Source organism: Eleutherodactylus coqui, chromosome 2 (genome assembly GCF_035609145.1).
Source record: "Eleutherodactylus coqui strain aEleCoq1 chromosome 2, aEleCoq1.hap1, whole genome shotgun sequence".
In the NCBI taxonomy this organism is placed as follows: domain Eukaryota; kingdom Metazoa; phylum Chordata; class Amphibia; order Anura; family Eleutherodactylidae; genus Eleutherodactylus; species Eleutherodactylus coqui.
In genome coordinates this window covers 189,802,510-189,829,499 of record NC_089838.1, presented here as the reverse complement: position 1 = coordinate 189,829,499, position 26,990 = coordinate 189,802,510, and the positions used below count along the sequence as shown (strand labels likewise).

Genomic DNA, 26,990 nt, shown 5'->3' with positions numbered 1-26,990 from the left:
CGACATTAAGCGCATGTGTATTTATATTCATCCGAAAGGACTGCTTAACCCCTTCAACACCCATGACAGCATGTCACAATGCCACATTGACCTGTTCACATCATTAAATTGTAATAATAGCTGAAAAGTTTTTATATGGGTCTTCGTTGAGGGCCATAACCCGTTGAGTATGGCCGCGTAATTTCATGATTGCCATCTGTACTTTTCCAAACCTGGTGGCTTGTATTTGGCCACCATCGTGGTGAATTGAACTTGGGCGAAGCGATAAACTTTCCCCTCCCCTTTTGGTTTATCAGGCGGAAATTCTTAAGTAGACCATGCCACTTTAATATTAATCTGAAATATGAGCAGATGAGCGATAAGTGCGGACGCCGCCGCACGTCCTGCTCGTATATTTCAGTATCGCTCATATCTTACATTCTTATGATGCAATTGTGCGTTGTGTACTTTCTTCATTTAGGACAAAAGGGTGAAAGTTTAAATCTGTAATTTTTCCTCTAATAAAAACAAGATCTGGTGAAGCAACCTTGTAGAAAACCCATTTTATTGTGATTCCTATCTGCTTTCATCTTGAAGTAGAAAGTCATTTTCTCAGCCCTCCCTCTGATGTTTACTTAATAATTTTTTTTTTAATATGAAAAATGCGGTGAATGGACGGGTGAGCGCGATCCTGGGTAATTTCCTAATGGTATATTGAGATGGTTTTCACTCCCCTGATGTGGATTTGGTGGGGTGTATTGGGTATAACTTTTCTTTACATCTAATAAGTAGACATCTAAAACAGAAATGGTGGATGGATACTCTACAAAGTGGGTCTAGTAGAAGACCGCCGGATGCCTAAGTCCTTGCAATAGCTTGTTGTGGAAGTCAAATCAGCAAGTCAAGGCAGTGTTACAAATTGTCCTATCCCACCAGTTTGTGTATACAGCTCTGATGCAGACCTATGTGTCTCCATGATTGTATAGTCCGTTTGTTTCCTTCTGTTTCTTACTAATTTACAGACTGTAGTAGTGGGGGGAAAGGAAACCATAATTAAAATTGTGCCCACTTCTGCGCCAAGGCTGTGTTCACACAACATTTTCTGTGTGCGCGAATAATATATATTAAATGCATTTCAATTTAATTTTGCAGTATGCTAAAGTGTGGTTGTGTCCGCCAAAACACGTACACTACACTTTTGTTTACGTGTTTTTTTTACGGGTTTTCTAAAGACTGATATATTGTACAGTCTGCTGCACAATAGAAAATGCTTTAATCCCTCTAGAAAATGTATTTCCTTTTGAAAAACCGAGGAAGATCAACAAAACAAACAACTTTATTTTTCCATGATTCTCCTCTTTAAAAAAAATTAATAAAATACATGTTTTTATGAAAGTATGCACATGTACACCTTTTTTAATGGATGTTTTTTATTTAATGAAAATGTATACTACAAATGCAGTATACCTTTGCAAACCCTTTTACTTAGGGTTGTGTGAACCCAGCCTTAAACATATATGTGTAAAACCCTGCCTGAGCCACGCAGGGGTTCCCCGCTGTGGAGCTGGTTGTGAGCCAGCCTATCGCCGCCTATAGCAACGATATTGTACTGCGCATGGCAGTGTATCTCACGCATGCGGTTATACGCATGCTTCCTATTTTTTGGTTTGTTTGTTTTTTTTATTCCCACTCTGTCCCTATACAACAGTGTCTATCAACGCCACCTACACACAATGTAACTGCATACGGGCTGTGTTGAATTTGCGCCCCTAGAGAACAAAGGGTGCTCTCATGTGTAATATGTGGCAAAATAGAACTTGCTGCGTTCTTTTTTGCGCTCATGTATTACGCAATGCTTACAGAGTAAGACAATGTATTTGCGAGTTACCTAGTGAAGAAAGACGCACCTGACAGCTCTAGCAGTGACTTATCTTGTGGGGGTGGGTCGGGGGATAAAATTCAATGTGCCTGATGCTAGAACCCTCCTCCCCAACACCATCTGGTAGGGGAGGCCCATATACACATACGCCAGTTGTCCTGTCCGGTTGAAATCTGGTGTTTTGGACCACTAAAGTCTAATACATATGGCAGCTTTTACTCTACATACACATGCCAACAACTTTATATGCTGCAAATCCCATTGTAGAACGTGTCACGGTAGTCTTTTCGTCATGCGATACTGGAAGGATGGCTATGGTGTTTAGTTGGCCGGTCCATGTGGCGGTCTTCGGTGATGGCCACGATGTGCTAGCCCTAGTTCGTTCTTGTTTACTGTATAATGACACCGCTATGTTGTACAGTTTTGGCCTTTTTCCTGTGTGTCGGCCTGACCCTTTATATGAACCCTACGTGAATGTAAACACTTTCTGGGGATATTTTGATGCAGACCCAGCAAATCTGGATAGTATTAGTGCGGCAGTGTTTGAGGGAAGCTGGATTCCCTAGATAATTGTCAGAAGCCGTCTCCAACCCCAGAGCTTTCATTTTATTGAAGGTTTTTTTCTAGGGTTCACTGCTAAGGTTTTACTTATCTCTTTCTGAGATAGAACTAGTAAAACACTTAATTAGTTTGAGCTAAATGGGAAAATGCGTGAATGTAACCTTATTTTTCCATCCCTGGAAATCACATTTTAATTTTATTATTGATTTTCTTCACTGAGAAAATACTGATCAACTTCAAGTCTCATTAAACATGATGTCTTTCTATAGTTTTATTGGAGTTTGTTAAGGACGACTGCAACTCGAATGCCACAGTACTTGTTTTTTATGTATGTTTTTATTATGCATGTTATATAAACCCCCCTGATATAACCTGTTGTAATTGCATTGTATGTAGCCTTTCATAAACTAGACATTGTGTGAGCTCCAAAGTTTGCCTGCTATAGACAATGGGATCTAGGTAGTGTGCAAGTATGTCTTCATATAGGCACAGCCCTTCTCAACGAGGGTAGCGGTATAGTTGTAGGTTACGTCTCCTTGGGCAACGGGAACCACTTCCACATGCTTGGCCAGGGTTTTACAAGTGTAAATACACAACTGTATGACTTCTAAGGCCGGCAAGACGTGACCGGATTTGGATTGCGGAATCCGCGATCGTCACCCACGTGGATAATCCGCAGCATTCCGCATCAGTTAACAAAAATAGAACATTTGCGTGTCCCCCTCACACAAGTGGACAGCGATTGTGATTTCCACTCGCAGAAAAAACTATTGCAGCATGTTCTAGTTTTGAAGTCAATGGAAGCCGTCTGATCTGTGGTCCTCCCACAATTGACATTGCGGAAAGGTTGCAGATTTTGCGTCATCGCCTAGAGACGGCGCAGGGAAAAAACAAACCTTTCCAAAAAAAATCTGGGCTGCGCATGTCTGACAGTGGCTCGCCGCAGCCATCTGTGGGACAGATAACGAAGACAAGAAGCAATTACACGCGGACGCCGGCTGCGGTCATGGCCAGATTCTACTGTGGGCTCCTGCATACGGAATCCGAGCCATTCGTGTGCAGCCGGCCTAACACGTGACTCCAAACCACCCACTAGTACCTTTTTCTGTTGTAGCTCTTAACACCAAAAATGAAAGAACGCACGTTTTGTCAAACTGTTGCAGGGAGCTTTGGACGATAGATATTGCCCAATAGGGTTATAACTTTTTTTTACTACCTCTTATTCCTGTATTCTAATTTGATGCACTTTTGCCTTATTAAAATAATTCTTTTTTTTTTTTTGTTTTTTTTGTTTTTTTTTCAGAGATGGTTACCCCAAAAATATCATAGATTCTATATACATCCATATATCCAATGATCTTTTCAGATGAGTTTTTCTGAAAAAATATTGAAAGAATTCTTTGTTTTCAGGCAAAAGTGCATCACATTAGGATACAGGAATATGAACCCCTGCTCCCCCCCCCCCTTCCCCCATCGTTCCTGTTGGGGTGTGATGGCAAGCATCATGCCTCCATATCTGCAGCTTTGTCTTTGCCTCTTGGTTGCTTTCTAAAGTGACGCAACCTAAGGGTGATAAACTCGTACGATGCAAGAGTGGAAACGCAGAATTATGGAACCAATGCTTTTCAAAGGTTTCTTTCCCATGTGCGAGGTTTTCACTCATGCAATGTGATCTATAGTTTTTATTGGGAAACATTTAGTATACCTTGAGTTTTACTTATTTAAGCCCTTGAGTGGCACGCCCGGAAATTTTCCGGGACGAGCTCCACTGCTCATAGCAACATACCCCGGAAGATTTCCGGGCTATGTATCACTATGGGAGCTGCAGAGCACAATGTCACAAGCTGTGACAGTGTGCTCTGCCTGCACAGACCCACATAGAGCAGTGCAGGACTTTGAAAAACCAGCAGAAGATATTGCCGATGTGCCGGCAATCTCCTGCTTTATTTACAGGTTGCCATAGAGACCATTGGCTTGTCAGAAGCAAGCCGATGGTCTCTGTGGCAGGGAGAGCTTGCTGCTTGGCTGTCAGAGGACAGCTAGGTACTAGCTCTTACAGCAGAGATCAGAGAAAACCTCTGATCTCTGCTGTGTTAACCCTTTACATGCTGCAGTCCATGTGACTGCAGCATGTAAAGGGCTGTCACTGCAGCATGTAAAGGGCTGTCACCATCGGACCCCCGGAATGTGATAAAAAAAAAAAAAGTTAAAAAATTATAAAAAAAATAAAAACACTTGACTCCCTTTACTTTGTAAAAAAATCAAAAATACAATCACACATGTGGTATCCATGCGTCGTAATGACCTAGAGAAGGAAGTTAATACATTATTTAACCCCTTAATGACATGGCCCCTTTTTTCTTTTTTCCCCATTTCTTTTTTTCCTCCCCCGTTTAAAAAAATCACAACTTGTCCCGCAAAAAACAAGCTCTTATATGGCCATGTCAATGGAAAAATGAAAAAGTTATGGCTCTTGAGACGCAACTGCAAAATTAGTTGAAATTCAATGATTAGACCATTTTAAAAAACCTGCCCTGGTGGGCACGACAGGGTGGTAGGAAACCCGCCACTCAAGGGGTTAAAGGGAAGGTGTCATCAGAAAATTGCATATTATAAAAATCACATTTGTGTTTTTGCACGTTAAGAAAATCACCAAAAATTATTAAAGAAGGTTTAATCACAATCTAATTATAATAAAAAATTGTAAAATGCTGCATTTTTTTCCCCTGAGCACAGACCCCTTAGTATAAGGTGCTCCCAGCCGCGACAGCAAGCAGATAGTCATAAAGAGAAGTACTACTGCATCTCCAGTGATAACCTCGTACCGGATGTGTTGTATGGTAGTGGTATGGGTAGGTTCACAGGGGGTTGTACAAGACGTGGTCTTGTTCAAGTCGTTACCTTAATTCATTAGTTTGGAGTTTAAGTAATAGAGGATTATGTGCAGTTTGGCATATTGCTGACATAAGTAGGCTACTGAAACTCTGCTTAACTCAATGCACTTTTCCCCTTCTGCCATATGCATGCCAGAGTAATCCATTAACTTGTCTAGATTACAGCCTTGATAAGGCACTTCTATCAAGTTCGGTTTTGTATGAGTGCTCTGGAATCTATGAGGCCAGTTTTCTGCAGGCTGGCAATGCTAAGTAGCTCTATATGTGCGGCGTCCTGACTGCCCATTACAGTGGAAGAAAAACCAGCTCCACCATTCAAGATCTCTGCGGTGTGTGAACACGGCAAAGGCCGGTTAAAATGGTCTTTAGCTGTTTTCAAACTTTTAACCCATTAAGGACCAAGTTCCATAAATATATGGCACTTGGTCCTGGGCTTTAATCCTGGTCAATAGTAAAAATACGGCGCAGGGACCCAGAGGAGACGTGTTTTTAAACCGCTTCTGCTTTCTCTTTACGGGCTACAAAGCGCTCAACAAGCACTACGTAGAGAATGCAGGAAGTGGTAGTAACTGGATGCTCCAGTTGCAGTAGAAAAGTGTGAAATATACAGTGCGAATGTCCCCCAGAGATCTTTTATGATGTCATAGGGGACATAGATGTTAGAAAAAAAGAATATATGTAAAAGTATATGAAAAAAAGAAAGCAACCCAGCGCTGAAGCCAACCTAAACCGTCGCTATATCCACCCTTTACTCAAAGATTATACAGATTGTATATCAAAACATCCGAAACAAAATGGCAAACCCATTCCTGTACATTTATTTTAACATAAATATATAAAAATAAAGAACCCTTTTTGTGTTTTGTTTTTTTTCAATTTGGACACATTACCCAATATAACGCAAAAAAAATTAAATGAAAAAGAATACACCTCTGTGACAAGAAGAAAAAAACGCTGCGAAAATAATTTTGGTTGGCCAAGAACAGAAATAGGGCCATAAAACCACCACATGGGTAGAATCGCTAAAAAGGCCCTGGTCTTTTTAGGATTGAAACACTCAGGTCTTCAAGGGGTTAAAAGGAATCTGTCCATGTTTGAGCGCCTATATAACCTACATTATAGCTGTATTTGATACTCCCCGGGTCCTCTTGCCAGTGCGGTGTCCCCATTACCATGCACACACAAGCATGACTCTCTTTTGCAGATGGCTTAGTGCTTGCAGTCTCCCATTCTTCTCTATGGCACATCGTTCGCTCCTCGCCATCTGAAAAGAGTCACAGGGACACAGCTCTGGAAACGGGGTGCCCTGTGAAGATCAAACACAGCTCCCAGTTTCCTTACCTTTGAGCCCCATAACGTAGTTTATGGAGATCAAATGTGATGACCTTTTCCCCTTGTAAAGACCTTTTAAATTGTATGAAAAGTACTAGATACAGTGGTGCCTATATCTAGAACCATAAACCTAGTCACATCTTTTACCCCGTCAGAAGAGTTTGTCTTACATGACCAAATACTAATTAGGGCTCGTTCACATTGGCGTCTGAGGTTTCCTTCAAAACCTCCATTGCTGATTTTCACTAAGAAACAGGAACAAATGGCACAACATGCAGTGCTATTTTATCCAGTCACATACAGCAAACCAGCATGAATCAGACTGGACAGTATAGTCAACGGGGTTTGTTCAGTCATGTGACAATTCCGATTGGCCAGGGGTTGTAATTATCGTGCTTCCCGAACAGAGCAGGAAAATGGAAACCCCTAGTGCGCTCGTGGCATTCACTATATAGTGCTTATTGAGCAATATATATGTAATGGAAGCTATAAACTGCTCCTGTCCTCTTTTTGGGGACCTGGTCTCTGACAGCTGGGCACCTGACCTGCTCCTACTAAAGTGTTGGAGCCATAAACAGCCATGCCAAAAGACTTGAGGACCTATGCCACCTGCCATCACAACAGTGGGGTCTTCTGGGCGCTGACTAACCTTTTATAACGTAATGTACATAATCACAAGAAGGCCTTCTGTAATAGGGTCACTGTACCGGGTCTAACTACTTCCTTCACTTTTTATCTGTCACATGACCCTCCACCTAAAAAATATCTGCACTTCCTCTGACATCTTGGTCACATTTGCTACTTGATGCATGATGGGAGCGAAGGCACTGTGCTATATGGCTTATGTGCATTTCAGGGTGTGCCAGTTGCTCCGGTCTGTCTGCTTTTTCTATTTAGTTGCAGGACCTGTGAGATGTGGGCGGAGCTATATCACTTGGGGTCCTTTTTTGGGTTTCTGTCATAGCTGCACTCCTCGCCAGTTTTTGTTTTTCTGCCCAGTAATTTGTGCCATATCTGTGGCAGAGGCATCAATGGATCCTAGATATGAATATGGCCTTCCAGTACAGCATTTTGGCTGCATAAAGTGCTGATGTTTTTTGCATTTTTTTTCTTTCCAAGCGAACATTTCAGTGGACCTCCAAAAATACAAAAAGCAATATGTGTGCTGGAGCAAAAGAAAAAAGCCAGATTTCATATTTCTTTTTCATGTTAAACTTTAAAGGGCCACGCTGGAGAAAACACATTTTTTTCAATCCTTGCCCCCCTCCCCTGATTGCCTGTCACACTCTGGAGATCTCGTCTTTGTATCCACTTCCTTGCACTACAGCCCACTCTGATACTTATCAGGCACCATCTTGTGGCTTGGATTTTTCTTTTTTTTTAACTTTCAAACAATCCCATGATGCATCAGCCCAGCATTTTTACCTTTAGGGGGAGGGGCAGTTAATTTATTACCTTCTATAGCCACCGAAATAAACTACAGACCAGAAGTATACAGACAGAAGGATGAGCTGTGGTCTCCTCTATTATAACTGTGTGATTATCAGTGCCTGTATCCTCCTAGTTTTTAAACTGTATTCTCATAGTGAAATCAGGGGTGGAACCTATGCAGAAATGTTGGAAAAATGGGGCATTGGCTTGCAAGTGTCTTGTTGTAGCAGAAAGATTGCTCACAGGTAGTACAATCTGGCATAGGTTAGTAGCTGCGCCATATCCTTTTAAACTACGTTTTCAGTGCAGCATGTGGCACATTTATGAACACACAGCTTACATGTGTACCCTACGACTATGGCCCTCTGCACATGGGCGGACATTCTGCGGCGGCATTTCCAGCAGAATTTCCGCCCGTGCCCACTGCCATAGGATTGCATTAGATAACGCAATCCTATGCACACAGCCGCGATTTGTCCGCATGAAAACACGTGCGGAAAACAAACCGCCACATGTTCTATTTTTGTGCGGGTCTCGCACAGGCACGCACAGAAACTTTAGTAGTGACAGGCCGGCTCTGCTCTGCGCATGCGCTGGCTGTCTGGTAGCCAGCACACAGCGCAGAGAGGAGACGCTGGGAGCGGGCGAGCCACAGGTCTCTGCAGGGACATGGATCCGGATCCTGCTGCAAGAGTTCTCGCAGCGGGATCCAACCCGGCTCTCTGCAGGCGGCCTATGTCTGAAGCTAATGCAGTGAACAAAAAGCTGGATTTGTTGCAGTACTAGTACAATGTGTTGATATTCTGGTTCTCTGTATGGGGGTATTTCACTACCTTCCTCAGTGTGGATCAATGTACATGAGGTGCAGGAACGTTTCCTTCCAGACATCTGTGTTAACACCTATTCCTAGTTGTGATTTCTGCTCTTTTAGGACAAGTGGGCAGGATGCTTTGTTTAGACTCCAGATTGAGCTTGGCTTATCAAGAACTAGTAAAGGCCCATTTACACAAAAGGATAATCGCTGAAAAATCACTCAAATGACAGTTAGTTATGCAAAGATGAGCACTCAAAACTGTCACTCAAAGTAGCTAATTAGCTACTTAAGAGTTAATGCAGGCGGAGCACAACACTGCTGCAATAGCTCAGAGAACAAATCGGGTATTTTGTATCTGCAAACAGCTGCATTGTTCTCTGCGCTTTCAGCGGGTGTCCCGCCAAGAACTGCCAGCAGGATAGCAGCTGAAAAAATACTATCGGCAGCGCCCACTGAGAAAATCGGTGTGCGGCCCTGATAACGGTCATCGTCGATTTTCTAGGTTGCAGTGGTTATTTCTCAAAAGATAAATTTTAAGCAAAGTTTGAGCGATAATCGTTGTCTAAATGGACTGCTTTCTGCTGAGTAGAGGATGCGATGTGTCCAAGTGCAGCATTATCCGAGTGTCCAGCTTCCATGCATTACAAGCAGAGGGCGTCTGAAGGTTGTTTCACTAGGAGAGCTGTATTTCTCGCCATAGCCAGGTATGTTATTTACGATGTTCACCTGGCGCCAGTCCTTGACAATGCCAGAAAGTGACAAATAAACAGAGCCAGGAAAATGTTTTTTCAATGGATAATTTGTACGGCTTTTAATCCTCATGATTAAGTAAGGAAAGTTGTGAGCAGAGGTCCAATCAGTTATTGGCTCGGCACAGCTCTAGCAAACCTATCTTTAAACCTATACATTATATCTATCTTATGAATTCTAATCCTTTTAAAGGGAACCTGTCCGTCCTCTAAGCTGCCCAGGATGAAGATAGACTGCTGAAATCAGCGTGTTAGTCACTATACATTGCTATCACTTATAGCACACGTCGTACACGAGGCCCAAGGGCCGAATCTGGCCCGCCACCTCACTTTATGTGGCCCGCCTGCCATGCAACAAACTAACAAGCATTCAACTCACCCAGCCTGCGGCTCTGGTCCGGCGCCGGCAGTACTAAGTCTGTAACCGCTGATCTTTCCCCTCGTGGGATCGTCGTTGTGTACCGTCCTGTATGCAGCGCAGAGGCTGTGGGGGTGGTCAGCAATCATAGACTCGGCAATGGTTGCTGCTGGATCAGAGCTGTGGGTTGAGGGAGTGGAATGCCCGTAGGGATGCCGTCCAAAGGTCAGTAGAGGGGCTACTATCACTACTGGGACTACTATGGGATCACTTATTACTACTGGGGCCAATGTTGGAGACACTATTACTACCGTGGCTTCAATGGGGGGGGGGGGCACTATTGCTATACGGTCTTAAACTAACATTGGCCCTTTGAAGACAACCATAAGGCCCTCAGTAATAATGAATTTGACACCTGAATTATACCAATCGCGTTTAGTGTGTTTTTTGCAAATCTTACCATTTGAAACTCTATAGGGCTGGACTAGAATGAAGCTCCTTCATATTCACCTATTCCACCCCCCCCCCCCCCCCCTCCTTCCAGATGGTGATTGGCACTCGTACCTGACAGATTACCCTTAAGGCCTCATTCCCATATTGTAATCATCCATTTTATTTTTTCTGTCTGGCATGGAAGTGAAACCCCGCATGAAACTGGTGCCTGGCCTGATCTCTGTTTTCTGTGGGATGGTTTCTGGCATCCACTGTATAGTTTGTTGAGCCGGATAAAAAAAAATAGTTGACCACATTGTGTTTCAGCCAACAGATGCAACACTATTACCCAAAAATGGCATCTGTTTTGTCCAGCTCGGGCTTAAAAATGGCTGCACATAATCAATGTATGTGAACCCAGCCTAAAATGTATAAATTACTTCTATGACCTTCTTCTATTTTTCCCTTATTCTTAATAAATGTAATTGAAAAGCCTGTTTTGTTGTTCTTTGCTGTTTACACGGCAGATAGTTGCTTGGTTTTTAGCTAAGAATGAAGTGACGCAGCCAACAGCTGAGCACCTCCTCACTCAGTGGCTTGTTGGCAGTCGGTTGTATGTAAGACAATTGTCGCCTCAATTTGCTATTTCCAGTGAGAATTCGGACAATAATCGACCGATGTAAAGCTACCTTAATTAAACTTACCGCGCCAACTGTTGTGGTGTTCATGTCTTTTACCGAGTGCGTGAGTATCCACTGTGCTGAACCCTTGGCCCTAACCTGTAGATCCCCTTTAGCATAAATCATCCTCACCAAATGTTACTTATAATCGTAAATAAGATTTTTTCACAACATCAAGAAGGAAGTTTGGGCCATTCCTTCCTGCAAATGTGTTTCAATTGATCAGCAACTTTTCGGGTCATGCCACAGCATCTTCATAGGGTTGAGGCGAATATCCCAAACGTGTGCTGTCGGTGTATTTCATGGACAGCACACAAACCCATTATAGCTAGAGATGAGCATGTATACTCGCTATGGCACCGTACTTGAGTGAGTAGTGCCTTAGCCGAGTATCTCCCCACTCGTCTCTAAAGATTCGGGTCCGGCGGTGAGGAACGGAGGGGAGATCTCTCCCCCCCCCCCCCCCCCCCCGCAACTCACCTGTCACCCGCGCCGGCCCCCCCCGAATCTTTAGAGCCGAGCGGGGAGATACTTGGCCAAGGCACTACTCGCTCGAGTAATGTGTCTTAGCGAGTATACTCGCTCATCTCTAATTATAGCCAATTGGACTGTAAACGCAAGCACTCCATGTGGGGCAAGCAAATCCCAGCATGTCCTACTTTGGTCCATAGCATGGACCAGAATTTTGCATGCACTGTCCACTGCCCATGGGTATTGGGCAGCACACAGACGTGTGTGTGAGCTGTTCGATGCAAGTTGCGTTCAAAAATGTAAGGTGCAACTCTTACGCCTGTGTGAATGAGCTACTAAGGTCAGGGCTCTGACTTGGCTATTCCAAAACACAAATCTTTTTAAACTATGTAGTTGATTTACTTGTGTGCTTTGGTTCATGTCTTGTTGCATCGTTCAACATCTCTTCAGTTGAGGTCATGGACTACTGCCCTTACATTCTCCTGTAAGATGTTTTGATACACCCAAGAATTCATTGTTCCCTCAGTGATTGGAAGGCATCTAGGCCCTTAGGCAGCAAAATAGTCCCAAACGGCAATGTTCCCTCCACCATGCTTTCACAGTTCAGCTGAGGTTTTGGTGTTGCCGTGTATTGTTTAGCTTCATGTGTCTCTAGAACGCATCTCCTGAAAGTTGCTCGCTTCAAGAAAGGTTGTTTAGCGTTACCCATGCGATAATGCAAACAGATTTGTCAGTAAGCAGGCTTTGTGTGCCTTTAGTTAATGGGCAAAGCACCTGTGAAACCCACACTTTCAACCCCATCTTCCTAAAGTAATAAACCTTCACCAATAGCTAAATCGACAACAGGCGTTTCAATTTTCTCATTTCACTGCAAATGTTTACTCAGTGGGGTGATTTACTATTGGAAGTTTGACAACTTTCTCGCGCAAATTGCATCAGAAGGCTGTCAAATATGCTTTGTGCCACAATAACTGTGTGTTAAATGCTTTTGGGCACTTTCTTTGGACTGTCCAACAAAGAAGCATTCCTTTGTATTGTAAGAAGGTGTAGCCTAAATTGTGCCAAACATTTGGTGCAATTTGTCAAAAACTAACCCAACTGAAAAGTGGTTTAAACCCAGACTAGACAGATTTATCATTCACCAGAACTACTGTGATAAATCTAGCACATTTTAAGACTCTATTAGTGAATAAGCCCCAATTTGCTCACTAAGGCTACTCACACTGGCATCTGAAAACACTGTAAAACCCCTCATTTTTACGACTCATTCACCATCGGTTTTTAACGCACATCTTCATTGCAATGGCTGATGACGTGTTTTGAATTGTGCTGAAATGCACTAAAATTGAGCAGGCAGCGTTTGAAAATCGCTGCGTTAGAAACACCCCATTCAGACACTCGTCTGAGAAGCCCTATTGAAATTAATGAAGGCGTTTTGAAACTCCACGCTGAACACTGTAAAACGCTGCCTATGAGAGGGGTCCAGAAGACATGAGCGGCACAACTGTTTAGGGGGGGTTTAGTTAATGTGTCTGATATATAAAATGTGTCCGCTTCTGCTCCAATTTAGGGAGAATTCCAAAAGGGTTCGCTTAGTATTTCTTAGAACTATATACCATCCAGTGGCCTAATGTAGAGGGAAGCATAGTCTGCTGTGGTTTCCAATACAGTATTAGGCCACTCTCACACAGGTGTTTTTTTTCTTTTTTACAGCGTTTAGTGTGTTTTTTTTATCGGCCGCCAAAAACACTGTACCGAGCCTCCATTCATTTCACTGGGGCTTCTCAGATGAGTTTTTTTTTAGCACAGAGCTTATAATGTGCGCTAAAACAAACATATGTTCTGTTTTCAGGTGTAGCAGTGTGTGTTTTTGACGCCCTGCATCACCCATTAAAATGAATGGGGTGCGTTAACAATCCTCACTATGCCATCGGGAAGGAGGGGTGGGGGGAGGGAATGGTGACGTCATCGGCTGCTTTGCCTACATAGTTACTGCACTAAATATGTAGGAAGAACTCAGCATTTTTAAAAAGGCTTGTGTGAGAGTGTCCTTAAAAGAAAAAAATATATATTTAATAAGCCTGTGTCCTTTTGGCTTTTGTGGAGGAATAATTAGATATTTCTAATTACATTTTTCTTAAATAATTAAACAAATAATGAGCTATGTGTCGGCAGTAGAAGATGGAACATGACTGGAGAGGAAAGGGGTCATTTTGTACAATGGCTACAATGATTATAAAATTCTTCATCCACGAGAGCCAAGAGGACAGACTTGTGGTTTCTATACGCAGCGGCCCATGTCTGCTCCCTCCACATGCGCTGGGAAGCTTCACGTCACGTTCACCAAATGTAGTCCTCTGAACACAGTGTGAACATAGCCCTATTGAAAAACAGGGCCAAATTTAAAAAAGTGCCAGCAAAATGGCTTTTAATGTCATATTGAGAACCAAATCGTCAAATTACCGCAACCTCACAAAATGACCCCTTTCCTCTCCGGTCGTGTTCCGTCTCCTGCTGCCGACATAGCTCATTACCTGGCTTTTCTAATAGTAAACTGAGAGCACGATACAATGTCCTAAGCCGGCCATAGACATGTGAGACCCTACCAGCAGTCTTGTTTTATGGGGCTGCGAGACCCTCTTTTGAATGAGGACAGAGCGGTTATTTCGTCCTACCTAAGCCTGGTTTGTGCTTGAGCCAGTCAGAATTCTCATGGGGGCCGGTGTATAGATCTAATACCCTATCAGTTAGAAGCCGTTTTTGGAGCAGAGGAACAAAATTAAAGCAGAAATAAAAGTTTTTGTTCCCTCCACCCCTCCCTGATTCTAAGGGGTTAAAAAACCAAGGCTTTCAGTTTGTTTCCGTTTATGGATATTCTTTTTACTAGAACAAATAGCGCTGCATTAGTTCCGGTTAAAAAAGGAACCTTAAGAGAACAGAAACCATCTGAAAGCATTCTGTTTGGGGGTTTTTGTGTTTTTTAAATCCCATTGAATCAATAGGGGAAAAAAATGAAACCTTTTATTTCTGTTTTAATTCAATTTCTTTGCTCAAAAAATGGAACCTAAATGATAACTGCCAGCGCTAACTGGGGTCTGAATTCACCCTTTAAGAACAACTCTTGCTGAAAGAACCACTAAATCTGACTATGAACTGGTTATCCGACTGCGGACGGGTCTCCTAAGGGATTTGCTGTTGATGGCATATTTTGGTTTTCGTTAACCCTTTCTGCGCTCCGCCAGGCAGCGTTATTCCATCACTGTTCTCATTTAAGTTTATGATTTATAAAACAACTGATGTTTCCGAGACAAAATAATACAACAGAAAGAAAAGTCACATACCAGACTCTTGCCGTGGAGCCAGTCTGTCCGGCCTAAACATGCAGGTATTTTCACAACCTCATGTAATTATCCCAGTCTTTGTCACTTTTTTTTACTCTTTTAACAACATTTGCAAAGTATTTGAAGTGTTATGAGAACAATGATTAAATTACCTTTTTGTTTAATCCTTCCTCCAGTGTTCACTGATAAAGCGTAACCTAGCTGCTCGTTTTTATATGTTTTCATATAACATCTGGTACTAAGGCACATTCACATAGAAGAATGGAATTGCGCTAATTGTTTTAGTGTAAATCTAATGTGCTGCTTTTTTATTTCTTTTTTTACTTTTATTTTTTTTTCTTCGTTTTTGATTCACCAGCAAACTTCGTGCGCACAACATGCGATGCCAATAGCCTATTGATTTCTATTGGGCCACTCTCACTTGAATTTTTTTCGTGCACGTATTACTCGCGCAAAAAAAAATCTCAGCATGCCATATCTTTTGTGCCCAGATGGTGTATAAGGATTGGTGTCACACAACAATTACGCGTTTTATTATGTGCTCACACAAGTCCCGCAGGTAAATGGTTGTGTGTGAGCCCGAACCTAAAGGTGCTTATAATATACATCAGATAGACTGGTTGGTTGGTTGAATGAACAATCACCTGGATAATGCCTAATTTAGACACAACGATAATCATTGTTCGCATTTACACGGTAAGATGATCGCTCAAAATTCGCTCAAGCGGCAGTTTGAGTGACAATTTTGAGCGTTCACTTAACATAAGTGTGTAAATGAAGCCTCATACTGTATGCAGAAGACAAGCGGGGACCGCTATCATCTGCATACAGCTGTTGTCTTCTCGGAGCGCTCCAAGAGGGGTATGCAGAACACAGGCAACCTTGCGGTGATTTTCGGGGAAGGGCTTTAAATATGTATTTTTTACACTTGAATGGGATGATTTTCAGGGAAGGGCTTATATTTAAAGCCCTTCCCGAAAATCACTGCAGGGCCGCTCCGTGCAGGGTATACAGAACACAGCTGGACCGCTGTCGTCTTCGTACTCTGGCTGTGTTCACAGAGCGGGATACCAGCTGAAACAATAGTATCAGCTGTATCCCGCTGAGAACTCAGGGGGCGGTCCTGATAAGACTGGCGCTGAAAAAGAACGATCAGCCACTCGTTAACGAAAACTGCACCATGTTCGTGCAGTTAGACCGAATGATTCTCACTCAAGACTGCTTTGAGCGATTTTTGAGCAAGATTCTTTGGGTCTTAAGAGCTGCTAACATACAATGACTTTCACTTTGCTCATTTGATTAGACCTGTGTAATGTTAGGGCTCATGCCCACAGGCATATGCATAAAACTCTGGGGGTCTCTCAGCAGAGTTTTACCCAATTTGCAAACACACTCTGCCGGCAGAGACCGCGGATGGCCCTGCGCATGCCTGACTGATTGTAGCTTGGATAGGGTTGTAGTTCCTTAGAAAGCCAGGACTACACATTGCTTTGGTCCCATTGCAGTTGCTTACTATTATATAGCGGATATACTTCCTGTAAATTGAAAAAGTTGCCATTCTCCCCATCGCCAAGAATGTTGTGGAATTTGTATGTATATGTGTTTTATCACAACTTGCTGATGAGATGCATCCTATGATCCCCTGTAGCAATCCTCGGAGTCGCACATAGCAAGTCAGTGACCAGAAAATGCTATAAAAAGTAGAAGCTAAATTTTATATAATCTCCTAAAAACAACTTTTTTTTTTTTTTCTACCTTTTTTTTAAGGTTTTTTTTCCTTTCTCTCTCTCTCTCTCTCTCTCTCCAACATTTCCTTTGGTGGAAAGGTCATAAGAAGTTTACACAAACTTTTACCAAATCATAGCTGGTAAGCTTAATTGTTAGCGGTATGTTGTAACATGATCACTGGTTTACATTTATTTAAACACTATGTCCAATACCCTGACAATCCTAATTAAGCCAGCTTTAATTATAACCTGTTGTTACACCGTGCGGTGCCTACCTCACTGACACACATCGACTTGACCTCACCGAGTGCTCAATTAACCCTTTCATTTTCTTAGGGTTTGGAAGGCATATTAGTCATATGGAAACACATGGCATATTTTACAGTTTTCTCTAGGATATGTTTCAACTTCAAAGCATATGGTTACCTTTTTTGAACATATTTTTTTTTCCTACTATGTTTTTGTATAAAATTATATGCAGAAATGAGGAGTGACGTATTGCGCTGGTGGCACATGAACGGATTTGCATTGCAGAATCTGCAGTTGGCATCCACACCGAGGATCCACAGCCAATACAGTTTAGAATTCTGCTATGCTAAATCACTTTTCCTACACACTCGCAGATTTGAATTGTGGAGGAAAAAAATCGCAACATGTTCTACTTTCGTGCGGATTCCGCATGGACGTCTTCCAGTGAAGTCAATGGAAGCTGTCCGACCCCTGTCCCATCCGCAATTGATGTCGCGGGAAAAACAAAGATTTAAAAATAAACTATAGTGCACATGACCGATGGGAAGCCACCGCAGACATCCACAATACAGATAACCAACGGTATATGTGGTCTCCGACCGGGGACAGAGCCGGATTCCACTGTGGGCTCCCAGATGCGGAATCCAGTGAGTTTATGTGCCACCGGCCTTACTGTAAGCTAGGCGGGAGAAGTCAGAGTAGAGCTGCCAATTTAAGGATATGTAGTATAACAGTTATTTTGTAATAAGGGAGGTTTTCACTGTCTCACACTGCCCTGTGCTTAGGACAACATAAATCTGTAGGTTCTGTTCACAGTCATGCATTCAGTATTTACCGTACCATAACTGATGATTCGTATCCCATTGATGTAGGTTAGATCTTCAAACTGTTTAAGTAAAAAAGAAAGTAGTTGTGTTAGAGAAATCAAGATGCTTATCAGACACAATCTTCATTTTTAGATGTATCTCTGCTTTCTCTCCCTGCATGCTATGCTAGAAATCCCATAATGCATTGTGTAACAGGCCCACCTAGAGCAATTACCATCTCTATCTGCTGGGAGGGCAGTGTGATTAATATTGCCCTCTATATTCTCCTATATAATCTAAAGACCATACAGTCAGGGTGAATGAACTGTGATCTCCTTTATTATAACTGTGTGACAGGAGCTGTCTAATCATTATCTGGAACTGCAATATGAGTTTTTGTGACTATTCCCTACTGACTAGTTACATAATGAATGAAAAACATATTTTACCAGAGTAGCCCTTTAAGGATAAAAAATAACTGAAATCTTGCAGTTTTTACACTGATCTCTAAGCCAAATAATAGTCTTAGGCCTCCCTCACACATGAACATAGCAAACGGCAGCACTTTGCCGCGTTTCACTTTAGTTTTCGACCACCGGCTTTTAGCACTCCTCATCATTAATGAAAAGCGCTAAATGCTCAAAAATAGAACAGACACCGCTCAAAAATCGTGGTGCTGAAAAGTGCTGTGTGAGCGGCTCCCAGTGAAAACAATGGGAGCGTTATACCACGGTTAGCGTGGTGCTCAAAGCACTGTGCTAATTGTTTTAAGAAGTGCCTGTGTGAGGGTGGCCATACCATGCTTGGAACGTTTCCCCATAGAAGTCAATGGGTCCACCTGCCCATTATGTCAGTGCTACATATCTCTAAATGCTGCTAGCTGCAGCTCAAGCAAGATGACGGCGCCCATAGTTTTGTATCGAAAATAGAATAAAAAAATGGAAAGAGATTAGAAAAATGCAATATGTTTCACGATTCGATTTTAATTAGTTAAAAAAGATACATAGGTGATACATTCTTTCATTGCTGTGATTTTACTATGACTGCTAGGTGATGCAGTTGTGTCCGGTGCTGACAAAGGGCTGTGGTTTTTCGGGTGTATTACCTGGGTAGAGTACAGCAGGTGGTATTTCAGCACTTCTGGCTGTTGGGTGGCTCTGCCAGCGGTTTACCTTAACTTTAGGTAAAGTGCTAACATGATAGAATTTGTAGGATACATTTTTTTTCATACCTTGTGATTTCTGTGCTGTTAAAAATCAATTCCTTGGTGTTTTCTAAGTACGTTCTGCTTGTCTAATAAGCTTTTGAAAACAATTAGTGCATCTTTCAAACAAAGTAAATTTGATGAAATAATTACACTAGTAATGGTCAGTAATGGAATACGAAGGGTTATCGCAAAGCTAATCCTTAAGTAATGGAATTGGTGTATCTCTGATTTTTCTCCTTGCCATTCCCAGTGTGCAGAGGAACGAGACAAACGGTTATGGGAAATAAGGGGGAGCCACTGGAGGCCAGCGAAGAAAACGAGACCTTATCTGAAGCAATTAATCAAGAAACTCATATTGTGGGACAATTATTCAAAGCTAATTCTAAAATAGCTTTAGAGCCCCAGGTCCTGAGATATTTTTCCAGAATTTTGTCAAGGTCACTGAGAGCAGTGGGGCAAGTTCTGCATTAGAATGAAGGCATCTGTTGAACTAGTTAATAGCCTTATAATCGTGTTTACTGCAAACAAAAGTGACGAAAAGGAGCCTGCAAATATTTGTGTAACAATAGCTATGTGTATGTACGCATTTCTGACGGAATCCAAAAACTCTTTTATAGATGTATTTGTTAAACACAAAATGCTTAAAAAAAGAAATCTAAATCTTAGGCCGCCTGCAGACAAGCGGGTTGGATCCGGCGGCAAGGATTCTCGCCACGGGACCCGACCCAAGCGCCTGCAGGGAGCAGCGCGTACTTACCTGCGCCCGGCGGCCCCGGCTCTTTCATGTGCCGGGCGGCCGGCGCATGCGCAGACCGGAGCCGGCGGCCGGGTGAGTGACGTTTCTGTGAGGGGCTCTGCAAGCCCCACACAGAAGTAGGACATGCAGCGGTTTGTTTGCCGCGCGAGATTTCGCGGGCCAAACCGCGGCCGTCTGCATAGGAGTGCGTATTGTAATGCACTCCTATGCAGACTTATAGTGGCAGAAATCCCACGGGATTTCCGCCCGTGTGCAGGCGGCCTTAGTTGCGACTTGCATGCATTCTTACCTAAAAACAGCATAATCTATATTAAATGTGACAAGCCCCACGCATGATGAACACACCTAAAATACCTATTAAAGCTGGGTGAAAAGTCATTAGGGTGCTGTAGTGGCAACAGTACTAGTTTACCATCCAGAAACCGCAATCTGTTGAATTCTCTTTCACCATTGCCTAGTTGTAAGAGAGGACTACAAGATGACTTACACCAATCAGCCATAATATTAAAACCACGGACCGGTAAAAAGAATAACCATTAGTTATCTTGTTGCAATGGCACCTCTCAAGGGGTGGGATGTATTAGGCAGTGAGTCTAGTGTCAGTTCTTGGAACAGAGGGGTTGGAAAACTAGGCAAGCATAGGGATCTGAGTGACTTAAAAGGCCCATTTACACGCAAAAAATCTTTCAAATGATTGAAAGTTTTAGCAATCTTTTTACATAAAGTGTTAATGGACACTGATGTCCGTTAACACTTTATCATTTTCATTTGCATGTAAATGGGCCTTCGGGAGCTGTTTGCAAAGCCCCAGTGTGTGATACACGCTGGGCTCTGCACACAGCTGCATTGTTCTCATCGGGGCTGCCGGCAGAATACAATGTAATCTCCGGCTCCCATGGAGAACACAGCATGCGGTCTGTTGAGAGATACTTTATCTCTCGGCGGCTGAATCATGGGTTTTCAGTTCACCTTAAAATCATCGCTCAGACGAAAAGTGCCCAATGGCAGCTTTTACATGTAACTTATCGCTCATTTTCTGTTTGAATGAATTTTGAGCAATAATCGTTGCGTGTAAATGGGCCTTTAGTCTTCTGGCCATCACAATTCAAATGATCGGTGTCAGTGCATCTCCAGGGTACCAAGACTTGCAAGGTATTTCCATTGTATGAAGGAGATAGTGCCTACCAGAAGTATTTCAAGGGTGGACAACTGGTAAACCAGTAACAGAGTTTTGGGCACCCAGTGTGTGTGTGGAAAGCAAACGACTACCAATTTGATCAGATATCAAAAGGGTAATGCAGATTGTGAAAGGTTTCAGAGCAGACAGTGGATTAAAGATTGGTCAGAGTGCCAGTATTTACTCCTGTGTACCGCCTTCAGTGGGCATGTGAGCATCCGCTACAGTGTTATACTGTGAGCCAGGTTCTGCTGGGAAACCTTGGGTCCTGGCATTACTGTGGATGTTGCTTCGAGAGTTACCAGCTCCCTAAACATTGCACAGACTAAGTACACCCCTTCATGGGTACTGTATTCCCGAGTGGCAGGATAATGCGCCCTGCCACACTGCAAAAATTGTTCAAGAATGGTTTGAGGAACATGAGGCGTTTCTGTGGTTAGCCTGGCCTTCAAATTCTTCAGATGTCAATTAAATTAAGCCTCTTTTGGATGCACTGACAAAAAGAGAGTTTGCTTCATGGATGCCATACCTCACAACTTACTGGCTTACAGGATTGATGAGATCTGCTGGTAACGTCTTGGTGGCAGATACCACTGGACACCTTTTGAGTCCTTGTGGAATCCATTTGTTATTTCCAGATTTGTATCCCTGTTAAATTATAATCTTAGAAATTCAAAAGCCAAAAATATGTCGGCCAGTTAGACAGAAGGTCCTGTTTACACTAGCTTCATCACAGTGTTGGATCCCCTTGACTATGACGAGGTCCATTGGGATGCCATCAGGCCTCCAGCTATCATTTTTGGAATAGAAAATTCCAGCAATTACTTGAAACCTTCAACAGTGTGTGTGTTAAAGAACCTTCATTTTATTAAAAAAAGAAGCCATTTGAAATGTAGTATATGTAACCCCTCTGTGCAAGCTTCACTCACTGCCTCACTTTATATAGCCTGATTGACATCAGTACTCCACCCATCTAGTAGACTGATTCCTAAAGGCCAATTACATGGGCCGATTATCTGGCGAAATTCATTCAAATGAACGTTTGAGTTGTCCCATGTAGCTGATGCATTAGTCTATGAAAACTATTGCCTGTAGGTACTTATAGTCATTTTTTCAACAAGGAATGTGAAAATCGTACTGAAATAAGACACTAGATTTATGTTTTTGAAGCATTTTCTTGCTGTAGGAGGATCTCTAAACTATCCACCTTTTATAGCATGGGGATCAGGCGATCACCATGTGGCCACTGGCTCTTTAGTGACTCTCCAATCTGCTCATGGAGAGGGCGGTCCTGAGCGGGGAACTGCCCCTCTCTTAGATTGGGTATATGAAAAGGGGTTGTCATTGAAGTTCAAAGTGCAGAAAATATATTTTGGGTTCAGTTCACACTAGCATTTGTTTCCGGTTGGCAGTTCCATAGTGGGAGCCGCTAAACTGAAAGAAAGGTGTAATTAAAAACAGATGCCAGTTACCGCCTGTTTTCCATTGACAGCAAAAATAAACAAATTGTAACTTTTTTTTTTTTTTTTTACTGGAATCAAAAGTGCAGCAGTCTATCAATTTTCTTTCGCCGTTCCATTTTTAAAACTTGAGCAAAAACACAAACGGATTAAAAATGAAGGTCGTCTGTTTCAATGCATGCCTATAGGTGTAAAAACTGAAGCCTTTTCTTTCTGTATGGCTGCTGCCACTACAGAACAGTTAGGTGGAAACATGAAAACCACAGTGTGAACTTGGCCTTTAAGGCGTTCTTTTCATTAAAGGGGTCTTCCACAAAAATACTATTGATGACCTATCCTTATGACCTAAATGCAGTTTCATTATATCTTATATATTTATTTTCTATATTGGCCTCTTCCAGCACGTTGTATGTTACTGTCACTGGTAATAACATAGATGTGGTGATTTATGCGTCCAATTTATTGTATGTGACAGGTAAAGGGAATAGGTTGAGGTGTCCTTATCATAAACTAACATCATAAATAACAAAAGCCTAGCGGTTTTAATACGTTGGTGGTGTCAGCAGCATGTCCCTGTAAACAGCCTGGTCTAGTATGTAGTCATAGAAACTCTTGAGCCGTCCTGTTATCAGGGCACTCTGCAGTTATGTGATACAACATTATTACCATATATATTAGCCCATTTATAATATCAGGTGTCAGTGCTGGCTTGTTGTATACACAGCTAGACCATGCAAACATTTAAATGCATCAGTAAATATGTGCAGGTACCCAGAAGACTAAATTGTTACAATAGATGCATTGATTATTTTGCTGTGGATAAAGTCAAATAAAATCTATATCCAAAATTCGTAACGACAAATGCATTTCAAGAGCAATCACTGTAGCCAAATAAGGCCCTGTTCACATCACATCGGCATGAGCGCTGGAAAAGGCTTGTGACATACATACTAATAAGATCCACGGAGCTCTGACAGAGGCTCAAAGTGATCTTTTGGCATCCATCGGGCCTGTATGCATTGGTGTACTTAATAGCAAAAAAAACCCTATGGAATTACATGGTAAACTTGACTATCCCATAGAGAAGTTTACAGTAAAATACATATACTGCTCAGTATACATTTTTTTTCACAATGGGATCCTATGGGTGACCTATACATTGGGATACATCACAACTTTCCGACACAAGTAGATGCAGGAATCTTTACCTGGCATGTATGTGAACTAGAGGTCAATAGCATGAGGTGAACAGGAGTAAACTATCTTTGTTGCCCTGCTTGTCACCACTAGTTTAAAAATGTTTTGCTTTTTCAAATGGGGTAAATCATAGACTCCACTCTGAAAATGTGTGCATTGTCCGTGTCCTTTTGTGATTTAACTCGAGTTTCCTTTTTTCTTTTTTACAGAAGAAGAGGAGGAGCAAGTACCCACAGATGTTGGGACTTCAGCAGAAGCTATGCAGGTTTCTCTTGAGGAAGGAGAGATGGAAGATGATGAAACTATTAATGATGAGAACTATTTAAGTAAAAGACCACTGGATAGTCCAGAAGTTCTGGAAATGCCTTTTGCGAAACGGCAAAGATTGGCCAATAGTAAAGGAGATATTCTGGATGGAGCATTGGAACCACGAGAGCCACTTAGTTCAATAAATGCTCAAAAGGTTTCCCCTATGCTTTCACCCAGTCACATACAGGACAATTCTGACTCAACTATTTCTTCTTCAGAGCCAATTATGCTTTCTCCAGTTAAACCTCAGACTCCCTCTTCCAAACCATTAGAATCTAAAGCATTTACCTCCAAAACAAAATCAAAAAGTTCACCAGGACAAAAAACGAAATCTCCCAAATCTACACCATTGACTGCAGTTCTAGGGAGTCCAATGCGGTCACCTAAAAGTTCTTTAAAGGATAAGAAGTCTCCTGGACGTGCCAAAAGTCCTAAAAGCCCCAAGAGCCCAAAAGCATCTGCGCCTAGTACCCAGCCAACTGTTAAGTCAGAAACTCCTAGTCGTACACCACTAGCTGCATTAAGCGAAAAGATTGGAAGAGAGAATATACAAGTAAAACAAAATCAAGCATCACAAGACTCTGAAAAACTAAACACTGAAAATCCATGCAAAAAACAATCAGTTGCTGATAATACAATTGAAGATTCAATTGATGCGGTTATTGCTCGAGCTTGTGCTGAACAAGAACCTGATCCATTTGAGTTTTCCTCGGGTTCTGAATCTGAGGGTGATGTCTTTACTAGTCCAAAAAGACTTACAATAGCAGAACCTGCTACTCCTAAGGTTACAGCTGCAAACAGTCTTATTAAATCTTGTAGCACGCCACTACCTGCTTCAGGAGGCACCTCCAGTTCTGATATTTCATGGACAATGGATGACTCTATAAATGAAGTGATTCGAAAAGTCAACCAAGAAACTCCACCAAATCCGGCTGTGAGTCAGCCATGCTTTTCTTCTCCCTCTGCATCTCCCCCTACTCCAGAACCACTTGTCAAAACATTTGAAGAAAAGTCTAAACTATCATCGCCAGTAGAGTTGAAGAAAAAGGCAAAGAAGGAACCGAAAACAAAGATGAAGAAAAAGGACAAAGAAAAACAGAAGGACAAGGATAAAACCAAAGAAAAAAACAAGGACAAAAACAAGGAAAAAGACAAAGATGGAGTCAAAGATTCAAAACTTCAGTGGAAGGACACAATCAAGGACGATGATGGAGAAATACATAGACTTAAGTCAAAAGATTTAAATGACTCTGAACCAAAACCAAAGCAGAAAGAGAACAGCGGGAAGAAAGAAAAAGAAAAGCATAAAGATAAGAAGAAAGACAAAGAAAAGAGTAAGAAGGATAAAGAAAAGAAAGAGAAAGGAAAAGAGAAAAACAAAGAAGAAAAGTTGAAAAGTTCGCAATCCGCTCCGGTTGTATTGCCACCTAAAGACATGTCCCTGCCAATTATAAATACTCCCAATTCAGTTAGACTGCCATCTTTGATGCCTTCCATGTCTCCACTGGTTCCAGAAAAAGTAACTGAAGATCGAGAGAAAACTAAAGAGAAAGACAAGAAAAAGGAGAAGAAAGAGAAGAAGAAAAAGAAAGACAAAGAGAAGGTAAAGGAGAAGGAAAAAGAGAAAAAGGAAAAGGACAAGAAAGACAAAGACAAGGAAAAACACAAGCATGAAAAAGTAAGGTTTTACCAATGTTCCCTCTCTTACATTGACCACACCTTTGTGTTCGTGTCTCCGACCAGACAAAGTAGCTACTTACACATCACTGTTTGGAGGATTGTCGTAATACTGCCATGCCCTAAATGGGCAACTTTTATTGTTCTTTGTATGGGTGACTTGGCCTTTTTAAGATCTAGATTAAGGTGAACAAGACAAATGGAGAAACTCTGTAATAACAGATTAAATTGACAGAGATGGTCAGTAGCCATCAGAATATCACTGTAAAGCTTCCCAGCACAAAGAATGCCCATAATAAGTTAAATTGTACAACGAATAGCTGATAAGTGTTTCCTAAATCCACCTGACTCCTGCAAGTTGGGACTTTGGTTCCCCTTTAAATTTCTAGCATTTTCCCTGGCTTTTTCTGCTCTGCTGGGGTTTTAGGAGCTACATGGAGTTAAAGCTTTATCAGTTGGTGCCCTGAGGTATGTGGCAAAGTAGCTAAATCCTTAAAGATTAGCAAAAAATTCAGCACATGGCAGTAAAGGGTTTATAAGACTACCATTATTAGTTCAGGTGAAAGGAGAGTTGCTTATACATTAAACTGGACAAATCCACTAACAATGTATTTTAAGGCACTTACAAAGGGATGTTGTATTGCAATACTTTGCTTTTATGGCGATTTGGGGAGCTTAAAAGTGAAAACACTCCCGGCCTCAGTTTTCTGTGCTTTCCCTGAAGGCCAGTTGTCCTTTTTAACTCCTAATGTTCAGATTTCACTTCTAGTTTAAAAAGAAAATCACACTGACATGGAAGTGCAGTTTGTGATAAATTAAAATTATAGTGAAGCCAAGCAATGATTGAATCTTAATGAAAATTGAGATAACATTAACACAGCAGCAGCGCTAATGAAAATGTAAATTAGATTTTTGTTTTGTCTAAATGATTACATTGTCTTCCTTTTTAATATCCCATCCACTACCAGAGGGCCAGACTATGCCCTGCTGAGCGAATCGTACAAGCTGTGAAGTGTGCTCCGCCAATGTTCTCCTTGGTACTGCAGTAACCAGTGATATTGGCTCTCCCCAGTATAGTGTACCAGGCAGTCCAAGGCTGCCAATCAACATGTTTTGATCGCTGTAGATCTTACTAAAGGCCCTTTTGCACAGGCCGATTATCGTTAGTAGTTGTTTAAAACCCCGCACTCTCTCAGGGTTTTGATTGATAGTCGTCCCGTGTAAATGGGGCCCTTACTTGAAAAACAGATCAGTGGTCGTCCCGTGTAAATGCACGCAGAGACTGAACGACTGAGCAAAGTCGTTCGGGTTTCAGCATGCTTGAAAACCGAATGACTAGCCGATCAGTACTGAGAACGCTCCGGGTTATGACCGATCCGGTGATACTTGCTCCTGTGTAACAGCACAGGGGCAAGTGTCGGGCACTTTTTGCCCCACGGCTCATCCCATGTAAAAGGCCTTTAAGCTGAAAGGAACCGGTCAATGGTTTTAAATGTACTAGAC

At 42.1% G+C, this 26,990-nt stretch overlaps 1 protein-coding gene across 3 annotated transcripts in view; it reads left to right on the top strand.

Moving 5' to 3' along the window:
* TAF3 (TATA-box binding protein associated factor 3) overlaps positions 1-26,990 on the top strand; it is a 103,867-nt gene that overhangs the window by 59,349 nt on the left and 17,528 nt on the right. For all 3 annotated transcript variants that reach the window (XM_066592091.1, XM_066592090.1, XM_066592089.1), the window contains exon 3: positions 23,711-25,488. In XM_066592091.1, coding sequence (XP_066448188.1) covers positions 23,711-25,488 — 1,778 coding nt within the window. The remainder of the gene's footprint in view (positions 1-23,710; positions 25,489-26,990) is intronic.